The sequence below is a fragment of the Leptopilina boulardi genome, unplaced genomic scaffold (genome assembly GCF_019393585.1).
Source record: "Leptopilina boulardi isolate dan_hultmark-lab unplaced genomic scaffold, ZJU_Lbou_2.1 LbouV2_325, whole genome shotgun sequence".
In the NCBI taxonomy this organism is placed as follows: Eukaryota; Metazoa; Arthropoda; class Insecta; order Hymenoptera; family Figitidae; genus Leptopilina; species Leptopilina boulardi.
In genome coordinates, this window is record NW_026137891.1 from 1,921,707 (window position 1) to 1,944,452 (window position 22,746).

General features: G+C 24.1%; 1 protein-coding gene across 1 annotated transcript; it reads right to left on the bottom strand.

The window, feature by feature from the left end:
• Window positions 1-78: 78 nt before the first annotated feature.
• LOC127284739 (insulin-like growth factor 2 mRNA-binding protein 1) lies at window positions 79-17,774 on the bottom strand. The gene is made up of 8 exons (XM_051310371.1): window positions 17,609-17,774; window positions 17,140-17,226; window positions 4,821-4,997; window positions 3,236-3,616; window positions 2,769-3,021; window positions 2,258-2,617; window positions 1,314-1,565; window positions 79-1,015 (listed from the first exon to the last, which is right to left on the bottom strand). The coding sequence occupies exons 1-8, from the start codon at window positions 17,632-17,634 to the stop codon at window positions 797-799; spliced, it is 1,755 nt and encodes a 584-aa protein (XP_051166328.1). The 5' UTR covers window positions 17,635-17,774; the 3' UTR covers window positions 79-796.
• Window positions 17,775-22,746: the final 4,972 nt, after the last annotated feature.

Consider the following 22,746-nt stretch of genomic DNA (forward strand, 5'->3'; position numbering starts at 1 on the left):
TTTTTTTTCGAATCGCCTGATCCGAATCTCAAAATCTCTCTCTGTGGATTAAACTAAAAAATTAAAAAAAGAAAAAAAAACGGTAAAAAGAACTGAATCTATTTCAAGAAAAAAAAAACAATACTACCAATTAATTAATTAATGGTAGCGACAATAATAGTAGTAGTAATAGTGTAATGTAGTATTAACCAGTTTTTTTATAACATAAAATGTGTAATTAACTTCTCTGTATATTATTTGTAACTTTAATATTAGTGTTCCTTTTTTTTCCTTCTTTTTTTTTCTCTTTAGTCAGTTATCTCATTTCACTTTTCCATTATCATCATATTTTCTTTTTTTTTTCCTTTAAATCTTTAACCGTAATGAATGAGGTAATATGGTTGTGTGTGTTTCGTCGTTGCTCCACTTTTTGTCAACGAGGTGGTTCAAATTCTTCACAATTCTTTTTCAACTGGAAACGTCCAGAAAAATTTCGTCGTTTATAAATTGTAAAAAAAAAGAAAAAAAAAATTGCAAGATTTTGAGAAAATTTTTTTGGAAAATTGTCAAAAATTCCAAAAGTTTTGCTTGCGATTTTTTTTTAAGTCTCTGAACCGATTGGGAAAAACAAAAAAAAATTTTAATACGGTTCTTGTCATTTTGAGACTTTTTTTTTTGGAGATGTTAGGAACGACGAGAGTTTTTTTTTTTTGAAGAGCAACGAGACCACCTCGACAGAGTAAAATGGAATTTCGTGAGGCGTAAGTTGGCGTAAGTTTTTTTTTTTTGTTTTTCTTTTTGATGAGCATCGTCAACGTTACTGATTTTGTTGTTGTTGTGTGGGCGAGCTCGATTGTTGAGATGGAATTTGTTGTGGCGTCGTGCTTCCTGGTTGTGATGTAGCACTGTCGTCTCTTCGGGAACGAACTCCACCTTCCTGGCTGCTACCACGTCCAGCGCGAGTGCCAACGGTGCCAGTTCCAGTTCCAGGACCCGCTGGTTGCAGGACCATCGCACGAATTCTTCTCTGAGCCGACTGTGAAGAGAATTTTTATTTAATTTTTTCATCAATATTGATTTTTATTTTATATTTTAAAAATAATTTTTCCTTTTTATTTGTAATAAAAAAAAAATCTGTCGATGAATAAAACGGATCCGAATTCATTAGGTATTATCATGATCGGTACGGGATTCTTCATTTTTATTTTCCTGATTTTTTCTGACAAATTGTTTTCATAAAACAACAATTGCCCAAATGTCACAGGTTTTGAATTTTTAAATTTGAATTGAAAAGAGATGAAAAATTTATTTTTAATAAAAAGAGAAAAATTTACTTGAACGGAGAAGAAGGGACCAATAATATGAACAGTTGTCTCTTCATCGGCTGCTGGCGGTGTGGCTTGTTGTTCCGATAGTTTAATAACACTTCCGGTCACACGTTGAAGTTCACGTACATTTTGACCGCCCTTGCCAATGATTCTACCAACTTGAGCACTTGGCACGAGAATTTCAATTGTCAATCTTACATCTTCTGTTCCAGCAACGAATCCTTCTTCGCGCATTTTTTCGAAAATCAAATATTGTGCCTGAAATAAAATTCAAAACGATTAAATTAATATTGAATTTTAATTTTTAATATTTGTGTATTATATTTTATTTATTATAATCTGTAAACTTAATATATTATTAAAAATAAAAATAATTCCAATAAACTACGTGAATGATACTTTTTTTTCCAAAATTGATTAGGAAGATTTTTTTTTTTTAATTCAATAGGGAAATAATTTCTTTTTTCAAAATCAAAAAAAATATCAATGTAAAACGAAAAAAAAAATATTAAAAAAAGAAATAAAATTTCTATAATAAAGAAAAAAATTGAATGAAGAAATATTTTTTTGTTATTAAAAATCTGTCGATGGATAAAACGGATCCGACATCGCTAGAAATATCGCGATCGGTACGGGACCCTCCATTTTTATATTCCTGGTTTTTTCTGACAAATTGTCTGCATACAACAATTGCCCAAATGTCACAGGTTGTGAATAAATGCAAAATTGAAACAAAACAAAATTAAAAAGTTAAATTAATAAATTAACTAATAAACAAATTAACAAATAAATAAATGAATATTTTAATAAATTAACAAATGAATAAATAATTTAATAAATAAGCAAAAAATTTTAAAAACTAAAAATATTAATTAAAAAGAATAATGGAATATTCTTGATATAAAAATCGAAAGAAGAAAAAAAAATAAAAAAAATTGGCGAAAGCATACCTTCCATTGAGATTCCGGCGATCCAACGATAGTGACTTTTCTTTCCGTTTGTTGTTCAGCTGGCTTATCCTGTTCGAGTGGTGCAATTTTAACGCTTGCACCGGAAAACCTGATAATATTTCTAATGTGGGAACCTTTAGTTCCAATGATAGCGCCCACACTATTATTCGGAATGTATAAAAATGTCGTTTCCTGAGTGTCACCACTTGCCGGTGCTCCCTGTTGTGTTGGTAAACTACTTTGATAAGGATATGGTGCTGGTCCGGAACCATAAAGTCCTGGTCCTCGTGAACTATAACCCATTCCAGCCGTTGACATCATTGCCATTGGATGAAGACCCGGGAACATCATACTTTGTGGCTGTTAAATAAAAAAAAAAAAAATCATCTCAATCAAATCAAAAATTTAATTCAATTTATTTTAATTTTCAATTTTTTTAATATTCAATTTTTCATTAATTTTATATTATTTAGAATAAAAAAAAAATTTGGCGAGTTTTTTTTCAACTTACAGCCATTGCTTGGAGATCGTTTTCGTAACTTTGACGCAATTTTTGTGAAATCATGGCCTCTGCCTTGCTCATATTGTCAATTGATCCTTTGACAGTGATGATACGCTCAAGATTGAAGCTGTTAATATCATTGATACTGCTCACTGTGATTTTTGTATCCGTATCCTGCATAATCCTTTTTATTGTGTTTCCTCCTTTTCCAATGATGCGACCAATCAAATTATTGTGTGCAAGAATCTTCAGAGTGATTTCACTGTTTAGGGGGAAAAAAATCATTAATTTATTTGTATAAATTCAGTAATAAAATATATTTTTTGAAAAATAATTTAATTAATTTTTTTTTAATATAAAAATTGAAACATTATTTTTCTTTTTTTGATATTGAAGTTGATTCGGAATTTTTGGCTTTTTAATTATATAATTTAAAAATACAATTTTGATTGGAAATTAAAAAAATAAATACTAACCCTTTATTGGTATTGGTGGCTTCCTGTTGCATAACTTCGAGAATTTTTTTGCAAGCGTTCGTACAATTTTCTGGATTTCCATAAATAGTGATTGCCTTCTCCAATGAACCGACATTATCCTTTCTGTGTACATCGACTCGGGCGCGGGTCATTTGTGTAATTTGCCTTATCGTCGAGCCCTGACGACCGATAATAGCTCCAACCATATCCGATTGAACCAAAATTCTTAATGGAAAATCTGTTTGACGTCCTGATCCGGGAATTCCTGAGAAAGCAACGCCACTTCTTTGACTGCGACCCCTTCGTCGTCCTTCGGCACCCATCATTTCGACTTTCAATGGATTTCCCTCAAATTCATAGCCGTTCAATTGATTCGCAGCTCTGAAAAAATTTTGTCAATTTTAATTTCGTTTTTTTCTTGTTAATTGAATTTTTAAAAAATTTCTATTTTTAAATTTTCTAAATAAATAAAAAAAAGTCATTTTTTAATTTTGAAAATTATATAATATTTTTTTTTTCTTGTTAATTGGATTATTTTTGGAATTAAATTTCTTTTTTCAAAATTTCGGTAATAAATATAAAAATTTCATTTTTTTTACATTGAAAATTATATATATATTTTTTTTAATTAATTGGATTATTTTTGAAATTAAATTTCTATTTTCAAAATTTCCGTAATAAATATAAAAATTTCATTTTCTTTACATTGAAAATTATATAATATTTTTTGTTTCCTGTTAATTGAATTATTTTTGAAATTAAATTTCTATTTTCAAAATTTCCGTAATAAATATAAAAAATTAATTTTCTTTACATTGAAAGTTATATACTTTTTTTTCTTGTTAATTGGATTATTTTTGAAATTAAATTTCTATTTTCCAAATTTTCGTAATAAATATAAAAATTTCATTTTCTTTACATTGAAAATTATATAATATTTTTTTTTCTTATTAATTGGAGTATTTTTGAAATTAAATTTCTATTTTCAAAATTTCTGTAATAATTATAAAAATTTCATTTTCTTTACATTGAAAATTATATAATAATTTTATACTGAAAACCAAAAAGAAACAAATATTAAAAATAGGAATAAAAATATCGAAAAAAAATGATTAAATCAATAAAATATCCTTTTTTTTGTAATTAAAAATCTGTTGATGGATAAAACGGATCCGAAATCACTATAAATTATCATGATCGGTACGGGACCCTCCATTTTTATTTTCCTGGTTTTTTCTGACAAATTGTCTGCATACAACAATTGCCCAAATGTTCCAGGTTGTGAATATCAAATGAAAAATTTGAAAAAAAAAAAATACCATTGGAGAATTAAAAATAGAAAAATTTTTTTGTTTCTAAAAATCCTAGTATTCAAAATTTGCTTTTTCAAAAATCTCTTTGGATTATAAAAAAAAATAATTTTTTTTCTACAAAAATTTATTATTTTAAAAAACGTTTTATTATTATTACTATTATTATTCATAATAATTATTATTTATTATAATTATTATTTTTAACAAAAATTGATGGTAAAATTAAAATGAAATAATTTGAAAAATAAAGAAAGAAAAAATGATATACTCACTGATGTGCTTGTTCGACGGTTTCGAAAACGGCGTGAATACTTTGCGAGACTGGATCGCGCGATGCAACTTTTTCAATGTTCTGAATTTGTCCATAATTTGAAAGCAATTGTTGGACATCGTCGAGTGTGATGTGAGGTGGCACATTACTCATTAAGATTTTATTTGCGGCACCACTGCTGAAAGCAAATAAAACACACACACACATGTTAGTTATTCAACAACAATATATATAAATGCTCTTAAAGAGCTGAGAAATAGAAAGACGATATCATTCTCTAAAGATAAGACCAATACCAACAACATTTATATATACTCAAGTTCAGAATCTTAGTCATTCATTTTTAATAAAAAAAAAAAAAAAAATTTCATATAAAATATAATAATACGTTTTTACATTTTTGTTTTTATTTTAATTTTTATTTTATTTAATTTTTATTTAATTTTTATTTAATTTAATTTTTATTTAATTTTTATTTAATTTTTATTTAATTTAATTATTTATTTAGTTTAATTTTATTTTATGTTTCTATATTTTATTTTTTATATAGAAATAAAAAAGAGACGACTTTTAAATATAAAAAAAATTAAAATTCAACTGATAAGCGGAAATCGTTTTGAAAATTATAATCGATGGGAGGAAAAAAAAAAGCAAAAATGTTTTCGTGCCGATAATAATAAGTTTGGGTTGTTGAACTGGGCAAATTGCCCTAATGAAAGGGACAAAGATATAGACTCGTGCTTCCGACAAGAATAAAAAAAAAAAAAGTCAAAGTTTGTGCCTCTTTCAATTTACACAAATTTGACATTATTAGCAAAAAAACACGAAAATAATTTCAAATACAAAAATTTCTTTTTTTTCGTAATTTTTTTATTATTCTTTTAGAAACAATTTTTTAAAATTATTAAATTAATAATAGAAAAAACGTGTAAAAAATTGTTTTTTTAATATTTTCCGAGGACTTTTTTTTGTTTTTTTTTTTTTTTTTTTGGTTCAAAGAAGAGGAGAGGAAGGAAGACAGGAAACTTTTTCTGAATGGAAGAGAGATTGTATGTATTGTTCCAATATATGGGCTCTCTGAAATGTAGAGCAGAAGTGGAAAGAAAGCAAAACGAATGAAACGAGAATGGAAGACCTTGATCCCCTCTCTACTTTTTCTTCATTTTGCCTCCTGATAGTTAGTCATCGTCCAAGTGATTAGCCGGCGTCTGTTATTCGTCCTTGTCTCGTAAAAAAGCCGGCTTGAGAGAGCAGATTGCACGTGTGCACCTAATTCATATTTCGTGTGTGTGTATTTTGCCCCCCCCCCAAAATTTTTTTTTTCCTTACTAATATTCTCATTTTGATTTTTGTAATAATTTTTTTTTCAATAATTTTTTTTTTACTTCTTCCCTTAAAAAAGAATCAAGTTAAACAATCGAAACAAAAGTTAATCAAAATTCATATATTTGGCATTTTTAAATATAAAAATAATTTATAATTTTTTTTTTATTTTTAAATAGAATATAATATATAATTTTTTTTTTTATTTTTAAAATTTATAAATTTTTTTTTTATTTTTAAATAAACAGAAAATTTTTTTTTTTAATAAAAATAAAAAATTGAACTAATTTTTGTGTCTTTGTTAAAATTTAATAAAAAAAAAAAGAACGATTGTAATTTATAATTCTTTTAATGATAAAATCACTAATTGTAAAAAATTTCGAAAAATAATAATCCTTATTTTTTATCTCTTTCTATTTTTTGATATTATCGAAAACACCATTAAAAAAATATTGTATATCTAATAAGAAACGTCACAAAATTTCAAGGATATTATTAATGTCACTCATTTAGAATTCTTCCTTGTAGTTTACTCGTTTCCTAATTACAAATTATTAGCCTCATCATGATTATTGGATACAATGTTGCTTATCTTGATTCTTGATAATTTTACACAAAAAATATAAATTTACTTTTTCGAAGAATAATTTTTTCAAAAAAAAAAAAAAAAAAACTTCAAATTCTAATTATAAGGGGATAATTATAAAAAACATGCAATTAGCCTAAATAATTTACCAAAATTTGCTAAAAAAAAAAAATTATTACAAATAAATTAATTAAATAATTAAATAATAATAATAATTTAAAAATTTAATTTTGGTTTAATTATATTTTTTAATTTTTTATCGATTAATATGAAACCATCCCATTGTCAAAAACAACAATTGTTTGCAAAACTAAAAAATAGGTTTTTTTATTAACAAACAAAAAAAAAGCTTTTCAGGGAATTTTTTTCAGTATCCGTTTTCATCCAATCATAGAATAGAGGATGAGAAGAGTAAAAAAAAAAAGGTGCGGAAAAAAAATGTAAGTTGGTAAACGAAGGTTGGGATTTACTGATCTTGCGCAATTCTCATAGATGGGATTTGATACGATTCTCAAAGAGCCATTCAAATCGAAAAAAAAAGATGATTGTCTCGCGACCCAACTTTCAGGGAGGTCTTGTTTGTCCACTCTTATACACACGGGATTGGAAAAGGTGGAGGTGGAGGAGGAGGAAGTGTTGCTTGCTGTGAGAAAGAAATCGTAATGATATGTATATATAATATTCTGGGTGCATTGAGATAATAAATTATTATAATCGGAACAAATATATTATAATTAATTAAAACAAAAAAATTAATTTTATAAAAAAAAAGTTATTCACAATTTGTATAAAAAAAAAATAATAATGTATAATATTGATAATAACAATAATTATTTTTAATATTAATTAATTATTATATTAATATTAATTAATTATTATATTAATATTATTATTATTTCATTGATAATTATTTAATATAAATAAATTATTATTTGATAATACTCAAGTAACCGATTATTTGAATCAAATTTTTTTTTCTTTGAAGTAAGTATTTAAATTTTTTTAATCATTATTAAAAATAACATTTTTTTTTGCAAAATTTGGGATTTATTTTTTTTTTAATTAAAGAAGGTTCGTTTTTTTTTTTTTTTGTTAAAATTTTGTTTTCTAGTTAAAGCACTGTGGAGTTTAAAGCAGACTCAACAAAACACGCGAATGGCTTGATATCAGATTCATTTAAAAGTTGCTCAAAAACGTTTGTTGAACGTCGGTTGAAATCAATATAATTGGCTACAATTTATAGTGTATTAAAAAAAAGCTTCTTTAAATAGAATGGAAAAAAATTTTAACTTGTAAATTATCAAAAACAATGTTTTAGACTTAAATAAATTAAAAAAAAAAAATAAATAAATTAGAAAATGAAGAATAAATACTTGGGTATTTATTATTCTAATCATTTACCTTATATTACATATTACATGGAAACGGTCATCTAATTTCGTAAAATCCGCGATATAGTTCCGTGGAATCCGTGATTTTAATTTCGCGACATCCGTGAATTAGAATCGTAGAATCTGTGATTTAGTTTCGCAAAATCCGCGGTCTAGAATTGTAGAATCCGTGATTTAGTTTCGCAAAATAGAGTCGTAGAAACCGTGATTAACTTTTACAAAATCCGTGATCTAGTTTCGCGAAATTCGTGATTTAAAATCGTACAATTCGCGATATAGTTCCACGGAATTGGCGATTTAATTTTATAAAACCCGGGACCTATACAATCGTAAAATCCGTGACGAAGAATCGTACAATCCGCGATCTAGTTCCGCGGAATTCGCGATCTAATTTCGCGAAATCCGCGACTTAGAATCCGTGATTTAAAATCTGCGATTCAGTTTCGCTGAATCCGCGATTTAATTCCTCAGTTTCTCGAAATTCGTGATTTAATTTCGCAAATTCCGCGATCTAGTTTCGCTGAATTCGCCATTTAATTTCTGAAAATCCGTGACGTAGTTTCGCGGAATTCATAATCTACTTTTACGTAATCTGCGATCTAGAATCGTAGAATCCGTGATTTAGAATCTAAGTATCCGCGATCTAGTTTCGCGGAATTGGCGATTTAATTTTACGAAATCCGCGACCTATACAATCGTTAAAACTGTGAAAAGCTTCGCGGAATCCGTGCGATAAACAAAATTCATGATTTAGTTTCACGAAATTCGTGATATAATTTCGTAAATTCCACGATTTAGTTTCGATGAATCCGCGATCTAATTTCTCCACATACGTGATATATTTTTACGTAATCCGCAAACCAAGAATCGTATAGAATTCGTGATTTAGAATTTTAGAATCCAGGAATTCGTTATCTAATATCGTAGAATCCGCGATTTACTTCATCAGTTTCGCGAAATTCGTGATTTAATTTCGCAAATTCCGCGATTTAATTTCTAAAAATCCGTAAAACAGTTTCGCGGAATTCGTAATCTACTTTAGCGTAAACCGCGATCTAGAATCGTAGAATCCGTGATTTAGAATCTAAGTATCCGCGATCTAGTTTTGCGGAATTGGCGAATTGATTTTACGAAATCCGCGACCTATACAATCGTTAAAACCGTGAAAAGCTTCGCGGAATCCGTGCGATAAACTTTCACAAAATTCATGATTTAGTTTCGCAAAATTCGTGATATAATTTCGTAAATTCCGCGATTTAGATTCTATGAATCCGCGATCTAATTTCTCCACATACGTGACATCTAATATCGTAGAATCTGCGATTTACTTCCTCAGTTTCGCGAAATTTGTGATTTAATTTCGCAAATTCCGCGACCTAAAATCTGTGATTTAAAATCTGCGATTCAGTTCCGCTGAATCCGTGATCTAGAATCGTACAATCCGCGATTTAATTTCGCAAATTCCGCGATCTAGTTTCGCTGAATCCGACATTTAATTTCTGAAAATCCGTGACATAGTTTCGCGGAATTCGTGATCTACTTTTGAGTAATCCGCGATCTAGAATCGTGGGATCCGTGATTTAGAATCTAAGAATCCGCGGTCTAATTCCGCGGAATTATCGATCTGATTTTACAGATTTAGTTTCGCGAAATCCGTGATATAATTTCGTAAATTCCGCGATTTAGTCTCGTTGAATCCGCGATCTAATTTCTCGACATACGCGATCTATTTTTACGTAAACCGCAAACCAAGAATCATATAGAATTCGTGATTTAGAATACACGAATTCGTGATCTAAAATCGTAGAATCTGTGATTTACTTTCTCAAGTTTAGAAAATTCGTTATTTAATTTCGCAAATTCCGCGATCTAATTTCTTAAAATTCGTGACATAGTTTCTGCGCATTTCTGGTAATTTTTACTCAGAAAATAGTGAAATTTACTATTTTCGAAATAATTTCTACTATTTCAGGAATAAATTTTACTATTTTCGTAGTAAATTTTTTCCATTTTTTCCCTGTGAATATTTTGGACCGAAAATAATTTTCTATTTATATTTAAAATTCAATTTATATTTAGTTTTACTTCTTATACCAATTTGCAAATTCTCGGGAATTTTAATAAAATGAAAATAAAAAAAAAAAAATGCGAAAGAGGAAGTTGAAGGAGAGCTGACATTGAAAAAAGGTTCAAGCTCTCTTTATAGTGTGAAAGTACGGTCCTGACCGTGAAGCGACGTCGACCGACGTTATATGGGAGCGTCGGGACGCTCGGCGCCAAAATCGATTTTGAAAAGGGAAAGTGGCGAATGGATGAATATATATATATACACGTCGTCAGGTATATGACTCGCTTCCGCTTAAAATTTTACCCAAGTGTAGATGCACGTTATTTATGTACACACACACACACCCATATAAATTTATATGTAAAATGTATAAAACGTACACGAAGCAGAAACTGAGCGCGCGGTACTTTCCGAATAAAGGTAATCTGCTTCGTGCCGACGAATACACTTTTTTTTTCGTGTTTATAACATAAACCAGCAAAATGAGGGACAAGTCTCTCCCGCACTTTTTTTCCCCATACCTCTCTTTGATAAAAAAAAAAAAAGTAATTAAAAAAAAAGCCTGTGGATAATAAATACAAAATTTTTCTTCAATTAATAAAATAAATAAAAAAATATTAAATAATTTTTCCTATAAATAATATTATTAATATTAATTAATTAATTAGATCTCTGGGAGAAAAATGAAAATATTTTAATAAAAAAAATCTTGTATTATAATATTTACAAGAGGAATTCAACACTTTTTTTTTTTTTTTTAACGTCTTTAAAATACGGATGAGTCAACATTATTTTCTGAGCACGTGTCGTATTTTTGCAGTGTATCTTTAGTGATCCAGGCCGTCCTTCGCGGCAGAGGAGAAAGCCTCAAATTCTTTAGATCGCTATGTAATGCGATAATTCTATATTATTTTTATTGTCATAATTTGCATCAATGTATATATTATTATCAATGCATATAATGATTTCATACATAATTATTATGAAATTAAAGAAACAATTTTTTTTTTTTGAACACCCAGAGAAATAATTTATTTGAATCAAATAAAATATATTTGAATTAAATAAACAAATATTTGTCTCAGAGCCTACTAACTTATTTATTTGGCGTAAATAAAAATTTTATTTGTTAGAAATAAATTTTTCTTTGTATCAAATAAATTTTTTATTTAAATAAAATAAAATATATTTGCAACAAATAAATGAGTTAGTATAGGCTCGGAGACAAATATACCATTTCTCTGAGTGTATATAGCAAAATAAAAATTATTATAATTTTAAGTTAATGATTAAAAATAAATATAATTTTAGTATTTTAGTACAAAAAAATGTATTTGATTTTAATACTCAATTACTTGACTATTAAATAAATTTGTTTGACCAAATAATTTTTATTTGATTTAAATTTTATTTAAACCAATAATTTCTGTATTTAAAATTTAATTCAAATAAAAATTATTTGGTTGAAGTAAATAATTATTAGTAATCGATTATTTGAATCAAATAATTTTTTTTTTTTTTCAGTGTATGTACCTAGTAACAATATCCCGGTGATAAATGCATTTTACGTAGATTCGCATATAATTGCTTTTGAACTTCTTCGTGCCATTAATAGAGGCAGATTCTCTGTATTAATATGACCCACCCAAATGACCCCCACAATATATGATAAAAAGAAGTCCAAGAATTTCTCTCGTTAAATATTTATTAAATAGAGAAATTTCTATTTAAAAAAAAAAATTTCTTTGATACAAAGAAAATTTATTTGTTTCAAAAAAAAAATTATCTTCGTTTCAAAAAAATTTTTTTATTTAATTCAAATAAATGTTTCTTTGATTCTACACTGAAAAAAAAATTTATTTGATTCAAATACTCGATTACTTGACTATTATCAAATAAATATTTATTTGTATCAAATAATTATTATTTGTGCGTCAATTAAATGATATTTGTTTCAAATACAGAAATTATTGGTTCAAATACAATTTATTTAATTCAAATAAAAATTATTTGATTCAAATAAATATTCATTTGATAATACTCAAGTAATCGAGTATTTGAATCAAATACATTTTGTTTTTTCAGTGTATATTAATTTTAGAATTTGCTTTAATTTAATGCACAAATTTCTTTTATTTAAAGAAAATTTTCTTTTGAATCAGGAAATTTATCTTTGAATTAGACAAATTTTCTTTGAATCCAAAGAAATTGGTTTCTTTAAATCAAAGAAATCTTTTTTCAGACACATATTTCCAAATTTAGAATGTAATTTTTTTCAAATACAGAAATTATTGGTTCAAATACAATTTATTTAATTCAAATAAAAATTATTTGGTTCAAATAAATATTTATTTAATAATACTCAAGTAATCGAGTATTTGAATCAAATAAATTTTTTTTTTCAGTGTATATTAATTTTAGAATTTGCTTTGATTTAATGCACAAATTTCTTTTATTTAAAGAAAATTTTCTTTTGAATCAGGAAATTTATCTTTGAATTAGATAAATTTTCTTTGAAACCAAAGAAATTGGTTTCTTTAATTCAAAGAAATCTTTTTTTTGACACATATTTCCAAATTTAGAATGTAATTTTTTTCAGTGTAAAATTACAACTCAGCCGATATTTAATATAATTTTTCAGCTTTCAAACTAATTTTTGGTATTTTTTTAATTATATAATTTACAATATATTCTAGTTTCTGTCATATTGTACGAAAATGTAAATATTCTAATTTCTATCATATAAAATATAGAATTTTTTTTTTTTTAAATTAATTTCAGATATACATAAATATATATGTATTTGTATATCCAATATTGATGATTCCAAATTTAATATTGGAGGAGTTTCAAAATAGCGTTGAACTCGCACGTGTAAGCGTTTTAAGCCGCGGTAGGAAAAAAAAAAAAAAAAAAAAATTAAGAAATATTACGGAGGCGCAGTTCGTAGAAGTCATATTGTCGTTCAAGGTCAATTTCAACGGCCATTCACATATACGTCAGAATTAGTAGGGAACCACTTCGGCAGAACGTTAGACCTTCATTTTGTGAATAAAGCAGATGGCATAAGAAGAGAGAGAGAGAGAGAGAGAGAGAGAGAGAGAGAGAGAGAGAGAGAGAGAGAGAGAGAGAGAGAGAGAGAGAGAGAGAGAGAAATATATATATATAATACGTTAGATATACAAAAAAGAAAAAATTTTCGAAAATTTTCCTCAAAAATTCTTTGTCAAACATTTTTTGAAAAAAATAATAAAAAATTACGAATAATTAATTTTTTTTTTCTTTCTCTCTTTGTATTTAAAAATACACGCGCACAAGTGTGCAGTGCGTGTAACTATATGTTGCTTAGTCAGAGATCTTTTTTCCGGGGCATGTGAAGGAGATATATTTATGGGTTAATTTATTTTTTTGTAAAGGATGTTGCGTCACTTTATATATAGAGACCGATTCCGTGTGTGAAAAGAGTCGAGGAATAAATTACCTCCTATCTAGAGAGACATTGAACCTATCGCAGTTATTATGATACAACACATAATATGTAATTTCGAAACTTTCAAAAAAAAAAAAATTAAGATGCAACTTATTTTATTTCCCCAAAAAAAAAAAATTTACAACTAAATTGTCACTAAAATCAATAATTAAAAACCATCAAAAATTATAATTAAATTTTATAATTAAATTAATAATTAATTAAATTGTAATAAAATTAATAATAAATTAAATTGTAGTAAAATTAATAATTAAATTAAATTATAATACAAATTACAACAATTGTTTATAATTTTTTTAATATAATTAATTTTATTATAATTTAATAATTATATATATTATTCAATTAATTAATATTTAATTATTGTGCCTGCAATTGCAAGAAAAATTTTTTTTTAAAAAAAAGTCCTGGAACTATTTTTTTTTTTTTTATATTTACTTTATTTAACATGCAAATGATAAATGCAAAGATTCGAAAGCATCCGTTTTGGTAATGTGAAACTTGCCGGATGAATTAGCGAGTTAGTCTGCCAAGTCAAAATGGTTAGTGAGCGCGCAAGATTGGCACGATAACGAGGCAAAAGAACGACGTGTTTACCCGATAATAAAGTATATACCAAACTTATAACTTTCATGCAAAATCCCTTTTTTTTCTTCCAAATTTTTTTTTTTTTTTTTAAATTATACAATATTTTTACGACAAAAAATAAATTTCCACTTTTTTTTGAAATAAAGAAAATTAAAATTTACAATTGTAAAAAAAATAAACAAATAAAAATTTACAATTGTAAAAAAATAAACAAATAAATAAAAATTTACAATTGTAAAAAAAATAAACAAATAAATAAAAAATTTACAATGATAAAAAAACAAAAAAAAAATAAGTAAATAAAAATTTACAATGGGGAAAAAAAATTTAATTTAAAAATTTTGAAATAAAAAAAATATTTTTTGTTCTCAAAATACATGAATGCACTCTTTAAGATGCTGCATCAGTTGACAATGATATTGTCTCGATCAATAATACCGTTATAATGCACAAAAGCTTCCTGTCTCATCGATTATTCAATGAATATACTTGAAATCATAAAATTCACCGCAGTAAATAAAAATACAAAGAGTACATTGCACTTTGTTCCCTTCTTTTTTTTCATTCAATAATAACAATTTATTATTTTACTAAATTATTTATTTCAATTTTCAAAAAATGTGGAAAAAAGAAATTTTCACTTTGTCAATAATTAATATAATAAATAAATTAATGAAAATTAATTTAATATAATTTATTAATTAATTTTTAACTTAATTAATAACAAATAAATTAATAATACAATTTAATGTTAATTAATATTAATTAATTTAATACAATTATTAATTGTTTATTTTGTTTGATTATTCATTTAATAATAATTTAGTAAAATTTACCAAACAGAATATTATTTCTTTTAATGAATTATTTTTTTTTTAAATTCAAAATTAATCAATTTAAGAAGAAAATTTTATTTATTATGAGATTGTGTCTGAATTGGAAACTGAAAAAAAAAGATTTTTTAACGTCTCGTTTAATGACCTCCAAGTGTCAGTTAACATTTCAAATGTAATATGAAAGCACTATTATTTTGCTTACGCGAACGAGAAACGTAGGGTTAAAGACATGATTAGGTTTCCGACATACGTGCGATAAGCGTTCTTGATCTCAACGAAATATCACAAAGTCTTCTCCTGTGATCTCAAAGTAACCAAGTTTTTTTTTTTTTTCTTTCTTTTTAATACCAGAAGATCTAATGATAAAATAAAAAAATATTGTGTAACCACAACTATATCTCAAGATATATAAAAACTATTTTTTACATTCCACTCACGTCTATATAGTATAATACTATAGAATTATTTTTATTTTCAAATTTATTAAAATTCATCTTTTATTCAGAATCAAGTTTATTTTCATGTAATACTAAAATTTTGGTTTTTTTTTTTAATCGGAAAAAAAATGTTTCACTCTTTATATGATACTAATTAAACAGCTAAATTTATTAATAAATTATTGAAAATTATTTATAATTAATTATTTATTTAAATTATTAATAATAATAATTTTAATAATTTACAATAATTTAATAACTAATTTATAATTAACTTTATTTTAATATTTTATTAAAACTTTATTAAAATTATTTATAATAATTAAATAGTTTTTTTTTACCGGAAAAAAATGTTTCACTCTTTATATGATACTAATTAAACAGCTAAATTTATTAATAAATTATTGAAATTATTTATAATTAATTATTTATTTAAATTATTTATAATTACCTAATTATTTATTTAAATTATTAATAATAATAATTTTAATAATTTACAATAATTTAATAACTAATTTATTATTAACTTTATTTTAATATTTTATTAAAACTTTATTAAAATTATTTATTATAATAATTAAATAGTTGAGTGTCTTGTGATCCAAAGTTGTAATTTGTGATATGATTATAATTTTTATAAAAATTAGTAAATATTAAGAAAACAATTTTTTTATTTTTCAGAAAATATTTTTTTTTCAAATTAAAATTTTTTTTTATTGGAATAGCAGAATTTATTGAAAATTTTACCATTAGCTAATTCGTCGAAAATTTAACTCAGTTAATAAACTAGAGAAATTAATTTCATTTGGAATCAATGAAAATTGAGAAAATTTCATTGAAATCAAAAAAGTAAACAAAAATATTTTGATTCGACATCATTCATTATTAAATTAATTTTAATTAAATACAATATTGTACCTCGAGGGGGGGAAAAAAAACAATGATTTTAAATTTCCTCATGAAAAGATGGGAAAAATTTTATGTTAAATTAAAATAAAATAATTAGCAAAAATTAAGCGAATTAAAAATAAGAAATTAAAAAAGAAAAATAAATAAATTATACCGAAATAGAAGATAAATAATTAATAACTAATTAATAAATAATAAATGGTAAATAATAAATAATTAATAAATAACAAATAATAAATAATTAATAATAATTAATAAAGAAATAATAATATTTTATTAATTAATTGATAATTACTTAATAATTTATTAATAATTTTAAATAATTTATTTAGAAAATTGAAAGTATAGAAAATAGAAAAGTAAAGAAAATTAAATAATTTTTATAATAATAATATTATTATTATTAATTTAAATTACAGATTCCTTTACCTCATTTTTTATATATTCAATTTTTTTAAAAAATTAATTTCACTTTTTTAAAATATATTTTTAATTACTTTATAAAGAAAAAAGAAAAACTTGAACAAAGTAAATTTGGAATATACAGCAAAGAAATTGGGAATAAATAAATATTAAGAAAACTGGTTTTTCGACCTCTACGATGAACAAGTCAAAAGGAAGAAGTGAATGGACTTATAATTAGATATATATAATTAACATATACATATATATATATATATATAGGAACTCACACGTAAGGCAACACCGGTTGTAGTTGTATATGTGGTGCGCTAACGTAAACCGGGAAGACACAATGCGAATACATGTAGAGATCAAGACTTGAAACAACAATAACAAAATTTACAATGAAAATTATTGTCCTTCTTCATTGCCAACGAGCAAGATTGATATGATCGTTTTTCATGTGACGCATCGCACACTCGAATAAACGTTTAAGAATTTCAAAACTTTATATATATATATATGTATAACACACATATATATATATTTATTATAAAAGTCTAATATACAATTTATACAGTCGAACTTTGGTCCTTCTCACAATATACATTTATATATATATAGAGAGAGAGAGAATAAAGAGTTTGTAAACAAATTCCGAACTTTCCCGAAAATTCAAATCGTTTAAAAATTTTCCGTTATAAACTTTTTTTTTTGTCCAAACAAAAAAAAAAAACAGAAAAGAAAAATATTGTTCACCTCTTTTTCACTTTTTTTTTCTCCATTTGTTTTTACACTTTTTATCACATTTTTTTTTTAATTAATTTTAATGCACTATTTATTATAACGATTATTAATTTTTGTTAATTAATAATTATTGTTAGACAAGAAATTTAAAAAAAAAAAATTAAAATTATATGAATAACTGTAAATGAAAAATAATTACGAATCATTGCTTGGCAAATATAAATCAAATTATAAATAATAATAAAAATATTAATAATAATAATAATAATAATAATAATAATAATAATAATAATTATTATTATTATAATTATATTATATAGTAAATATTATAATATAATAATAATTAAATGGTTTATTTCGAATTCATAACGAATAATAATTATTAATTAAATTATTCCTAATAGTTTAATTATAATTATAATATTGTTAACTTATTAAAAAAAAGGAGATAGATAATAACAACAACAATAATAATTATTACAATTATAATAATAATAATAATAGAGATAAAAATAATCAAAAATTTTCTATTAATTATTTATAAAATTAATGTTTATTAAAAATTATTATAATTTCACGAATATTAAATTGCAAATAACATTTCTTCCAAAAACAATAAAAAAAAAAACATTTCTCGGAACGTGTCTATAATAAAATTCAGCGTAAATACGCGAAATCTTTCCTCCTAATCTATAAAAGATAAAATAAAAAAATGTAAGTCAAAATTAATTAAGAGGCATTCAATTGAAAAACGTTTATAAATTTTTTAAATTTTCTTATTTTCATAAATTATGAAAATTCAAATGTTTATTAAAAATACAAACAGTCTAATTACGCAATTGTGGTAAATATAAAAATATAATTATATAATGGAAATAAAATCTGTAAATAAAAAAAAAAATTGTTAACCAATTTAAAATAAATTATTATTAACATCTTTTAAAACTTTAGAAAACATTATTAATATTTGTTATTATTGTTTTAGTAATACTAAAAATAATAATAATTATTATTATTATTCTACTTTAAAATATATTTTTATTATTATAATAATTATTATTGTTTCATTTTTTGGAACATGAATTAAATTTTCTCAATTGGATAATTAAAAAAATTAATTGGAAAGTTTTGTTTTATTTTTTAAGTCACAGCACTTGTAACGAAAACAAGAAAACCACGTGTGTCATTGTAATTAATCAAAGGATGATAGAGAAAATTTTGCAAATTTTTTGTAAAAAAATAAAAAGAAAATGTTAATTAATTTTTTCTTTTTTTGCGAGCAAAATAAAAGAATAAATTAATAATAAATTGTTTAAATAAGGAAAAAAAAACTGTCAAGAAAAATTGTGATAAGTGTAAATACAGAGAGAGAGAGAGAGAGAGAGAGAGAAAGAGTCGTCTGACTCGTGCACGCACTAACTACTTTACGTCTCGTCGCGAACTGTATGTGAACTGGTGAGTGCAAAATGAAAATGAACCGTCGCCGACGAAATGTATATGTGAGAGAGCTACGAGGCAGCACGATCGGCCCTCACTACATAAATATACACATATATATATTCTATTCCCAAAAACGAATTGCGACGAAGAAACACGAACTGTTTCAAAACTTTGCAAAAAAAAAAAAAAAAAATAGATAAATGAATTTACCCTTAAAATTATAAATTATTATTAGGAAAAATTAAAAATTAATATTATAGAAACTTTTATATTATTATAGAAAATTTCATAATATTATTATAGAAAATTTTATATTAAATATAAAAAAATAAATTTATAAAATAAATTTCCGTGATGTGAAAAATATTTTTTTTCCTCCCCCCAACAAGTGGATAGAATTTTTAAGACAGTCTAATTTTTTTGCTTTTAAATTCGTTAAATTTTACTAATTCGATAGTAAAAGAAATTTTTTTTTTTTTTTACTAAATTAGTAAAAATTTACTAATTCACTAGGAAAATGTTCTTTTACCATTAATTAGTAAAATATACTACTTCAATATTAAAAAAAAGAAAATTATTTATTAATTAGATAAATTTTATTAAATTTACTACTCTGTAAATCTGAATTAATAAAAATTTTAAATAAAAATGAATTTTAGTTGAATTTCACTAATTCGATAGTGAAAAATTTTTTTTTTCTATTAATTAGTTAAATTTTACTAATTCTTAATCAAAAAAAATTTGTCTTACTAGCAATTAATTAAATTTTACTAATTAGATATTAAAAAAAAAAATTTTACAGGGTGTCCAGCAAGAGGTACAAAAAAAATTCTTTGACTTTTCTCTGAAAATCCCTGATTTTTTTCTAATCTTTTTCCAACTTTTTTTTAAATAAATATTTAATAATAAAGAAATGAAAAGTATCAAATACTAAAGTATTTTTAAGATAATAAAAAACATTTTATTTATTAGCATTATAAACTTTTTCTTGTATTGAAAAATTTTTAAAAATTCATAAAAATGTTCATTTTTGGCAAATTTTTAAAAAGTTCCCTGACTTTTAATTTAATTCCCTGACTTTTCCCTGACATCCTGATTTTACCATTAATTAATAAAATTCACTAATTAAATATTTTTTAAAAAAATTGTTTATTAATTAGATAAATTTTGCTAATTTACTATTCTCTAAATCTGAATTAATAAAAATTTTACTAATTCAAATTAGTTAAAAATTTTAATAATTTAGAATTAGTTAGTAGTGAATTAATAAAATTTTAAATTAGTGAAATTTAACTAATAGTAAAAAAAAATTATACTATAAGTAAAATTTTATTGATTCAAATTACTCTCTAAATCTGAATTAGTAAAAATATTTACTAATTTAAATTAGTGATTCACTTTTTGCTTCAGAATTAGTTAAATTTTACTAATTGTTAGTAAAAGTTACTAATAATTAGTAAAATTTCACTAATTTAGAAGCAAAAAGTGAGTCACTAATTCAAATTAGTAAACATTTTTACTAATTCACATTTAGAGAGTAGTTAAAATTGTTATTAATTTAGATTTTGAGAATAGTAAATTAGTAAAATTTGGAATTAATAAAATTTAACAATAATTAGTAGTAAAAAAAAATTTATTCTCGAATTAGTAAAATTCAATTAATTGAAAAACCAAAAGTTACTAATTAATTCAAATGACTTAAAAATTTTACTAATCCAAATTTTAAGAGTAGTAAAATAAAATTGAAATATTAGACAATTATGAAAATTATACAATAGTTTGAATTGATTGAGGAAATAAATGCAATTCTTGCCAAGTTCTTCCAACACCTGTTGCAAAAGAATATGTATATATATATATATATAAAGGTTTTTGCAAGGTCGCCAAGTTGCAAGGTTAGAAATATCCGGAAAATAAATCTTGGAATTTAATGATGGGTCTCTAAATTCGATAAGCCCCTTTCTATCAAGATAAAGAACTCTCTCTATAGATATATAAATCCTTATATTATGTAGTATTAAAAGTCTGCCAATAACCCACATTAACGAATTAAAAAGGTCACGCAACCTAATTTTATACTACTTCCTTTTTTAAAAAAAAAAATTTTTTAATGAAATATAATTTACAAAAAAAAAAATTTTTTTTCACAGCAGATGCAAATAATTTTCGTTTCATTCATTATTTTATTTCAAGAGCTTATCATTATTATTTGATAATATTAAAAAATTTACTAAAAAATATTTACTCTCTAAATCTGAATTAGTAAAAATGATTACTAATTTAAATTACTGACTCACTTTTTGCTTTAGAATTAGTTAAGTTTTACTAATTGTTAGTAAAAGTTACTAATAATTAGTAAAATTTTACTAATTCAGAAGCAAAAAGTGAGTCACTAATTTAAATTAGTAAAATTAGTAAATTTTTACTAATTCAGATTTAGAGAGTAATATTAAAAAAATCTAATATATAAAAAAAATTCAATTTTGAAAAATTTTTTGACAAAATTAATTATTTAAAATACAATCGAGTGATGAACTATTTAGTTTTATTGAATTATTCAAAGTCATTAAAAATTTTGAAATAAAAATGTAAAAACTGACAAAAAGATAAAACGAAATTTCCATTTTTTTGGAAATTTCATTTAGGGTGATTTACAAATGTATTTACACACACATATATATATATATATATATTGGGGAATCATGGATTTTTAGGGAACAAAATTTGGCCCGCCTTTGCATCATAGCGGCAACAGCTGTTGTTGCAGCTGCCACGTGGCGAATAGCCAGCTAGGGTTGTCGAGACGTTTCACATTTTTCTGTGCCGATCTTTTTGTCTACGACTTTTATAGGGCGCGTTTCAAAATCGACTAAAGCTTTTGCAAAGTCACGTTACTACTAAGTCTCAATAAAAAAAAAAAAAAAAAAAAAAAATCATCACTCGATATTGAAATTTGAAAAAACAAAAAAAAAATTAAATACAGAAACCAAAAAAATTTTATTCGTTTAGTGATAAGACTAAACAAAAACATAAATAAAAAATAAATAAAAAATAAATAAAAAATAAATAAAAAATAAATAATAAATAAATAAATAATAATAATAAATAAAAAATTCTACGAATGGAAAAAAGGGGAAAAAATTGATATGACATTAAAAGAAAAATAACTCGGGATTTGAAAGCATATATTATGTCCTTAAAGAAAAATAATAAGGAACATATGAAATTTTGGTAGACATTTGAGCGCACTCTTTTTTAATTTCACGAATGCTTAAACAATTGCACCTTTTTCTTTTAAGAAGACTCGAGTATTTTTGTTGAGAAAAAAAAAGAGAAAAGGATGTAAATCGCATGGAAACCTCGAGTCATTTATGACTTTTTGAGTCTTAATTAGTAATTAAAGACCTACAGGGAAGTACATCCCTCTCGCGATCCCTCTTCAAAGTTGCACCCTCCAAATGTACCTACTTTAAAAATTATTGCAGTACACAAGGGGTTGGGAGGTAGCAGCCTTTCTCTTTATTATTATTATTATTATTATTATTATTTTTCACTCCCACTGGCGTAATCTTTTGGCTATTATATTTTTTAAATTTATCGAAAATAAATTTTTATGCCGTTTTTTATTTTTCTTTATTTTCTTTATTTTATTTTTATTCTTTTCTTTATTCTTAAATGAGTATCGATGAAAAAAATAGCAGTGGGAAATA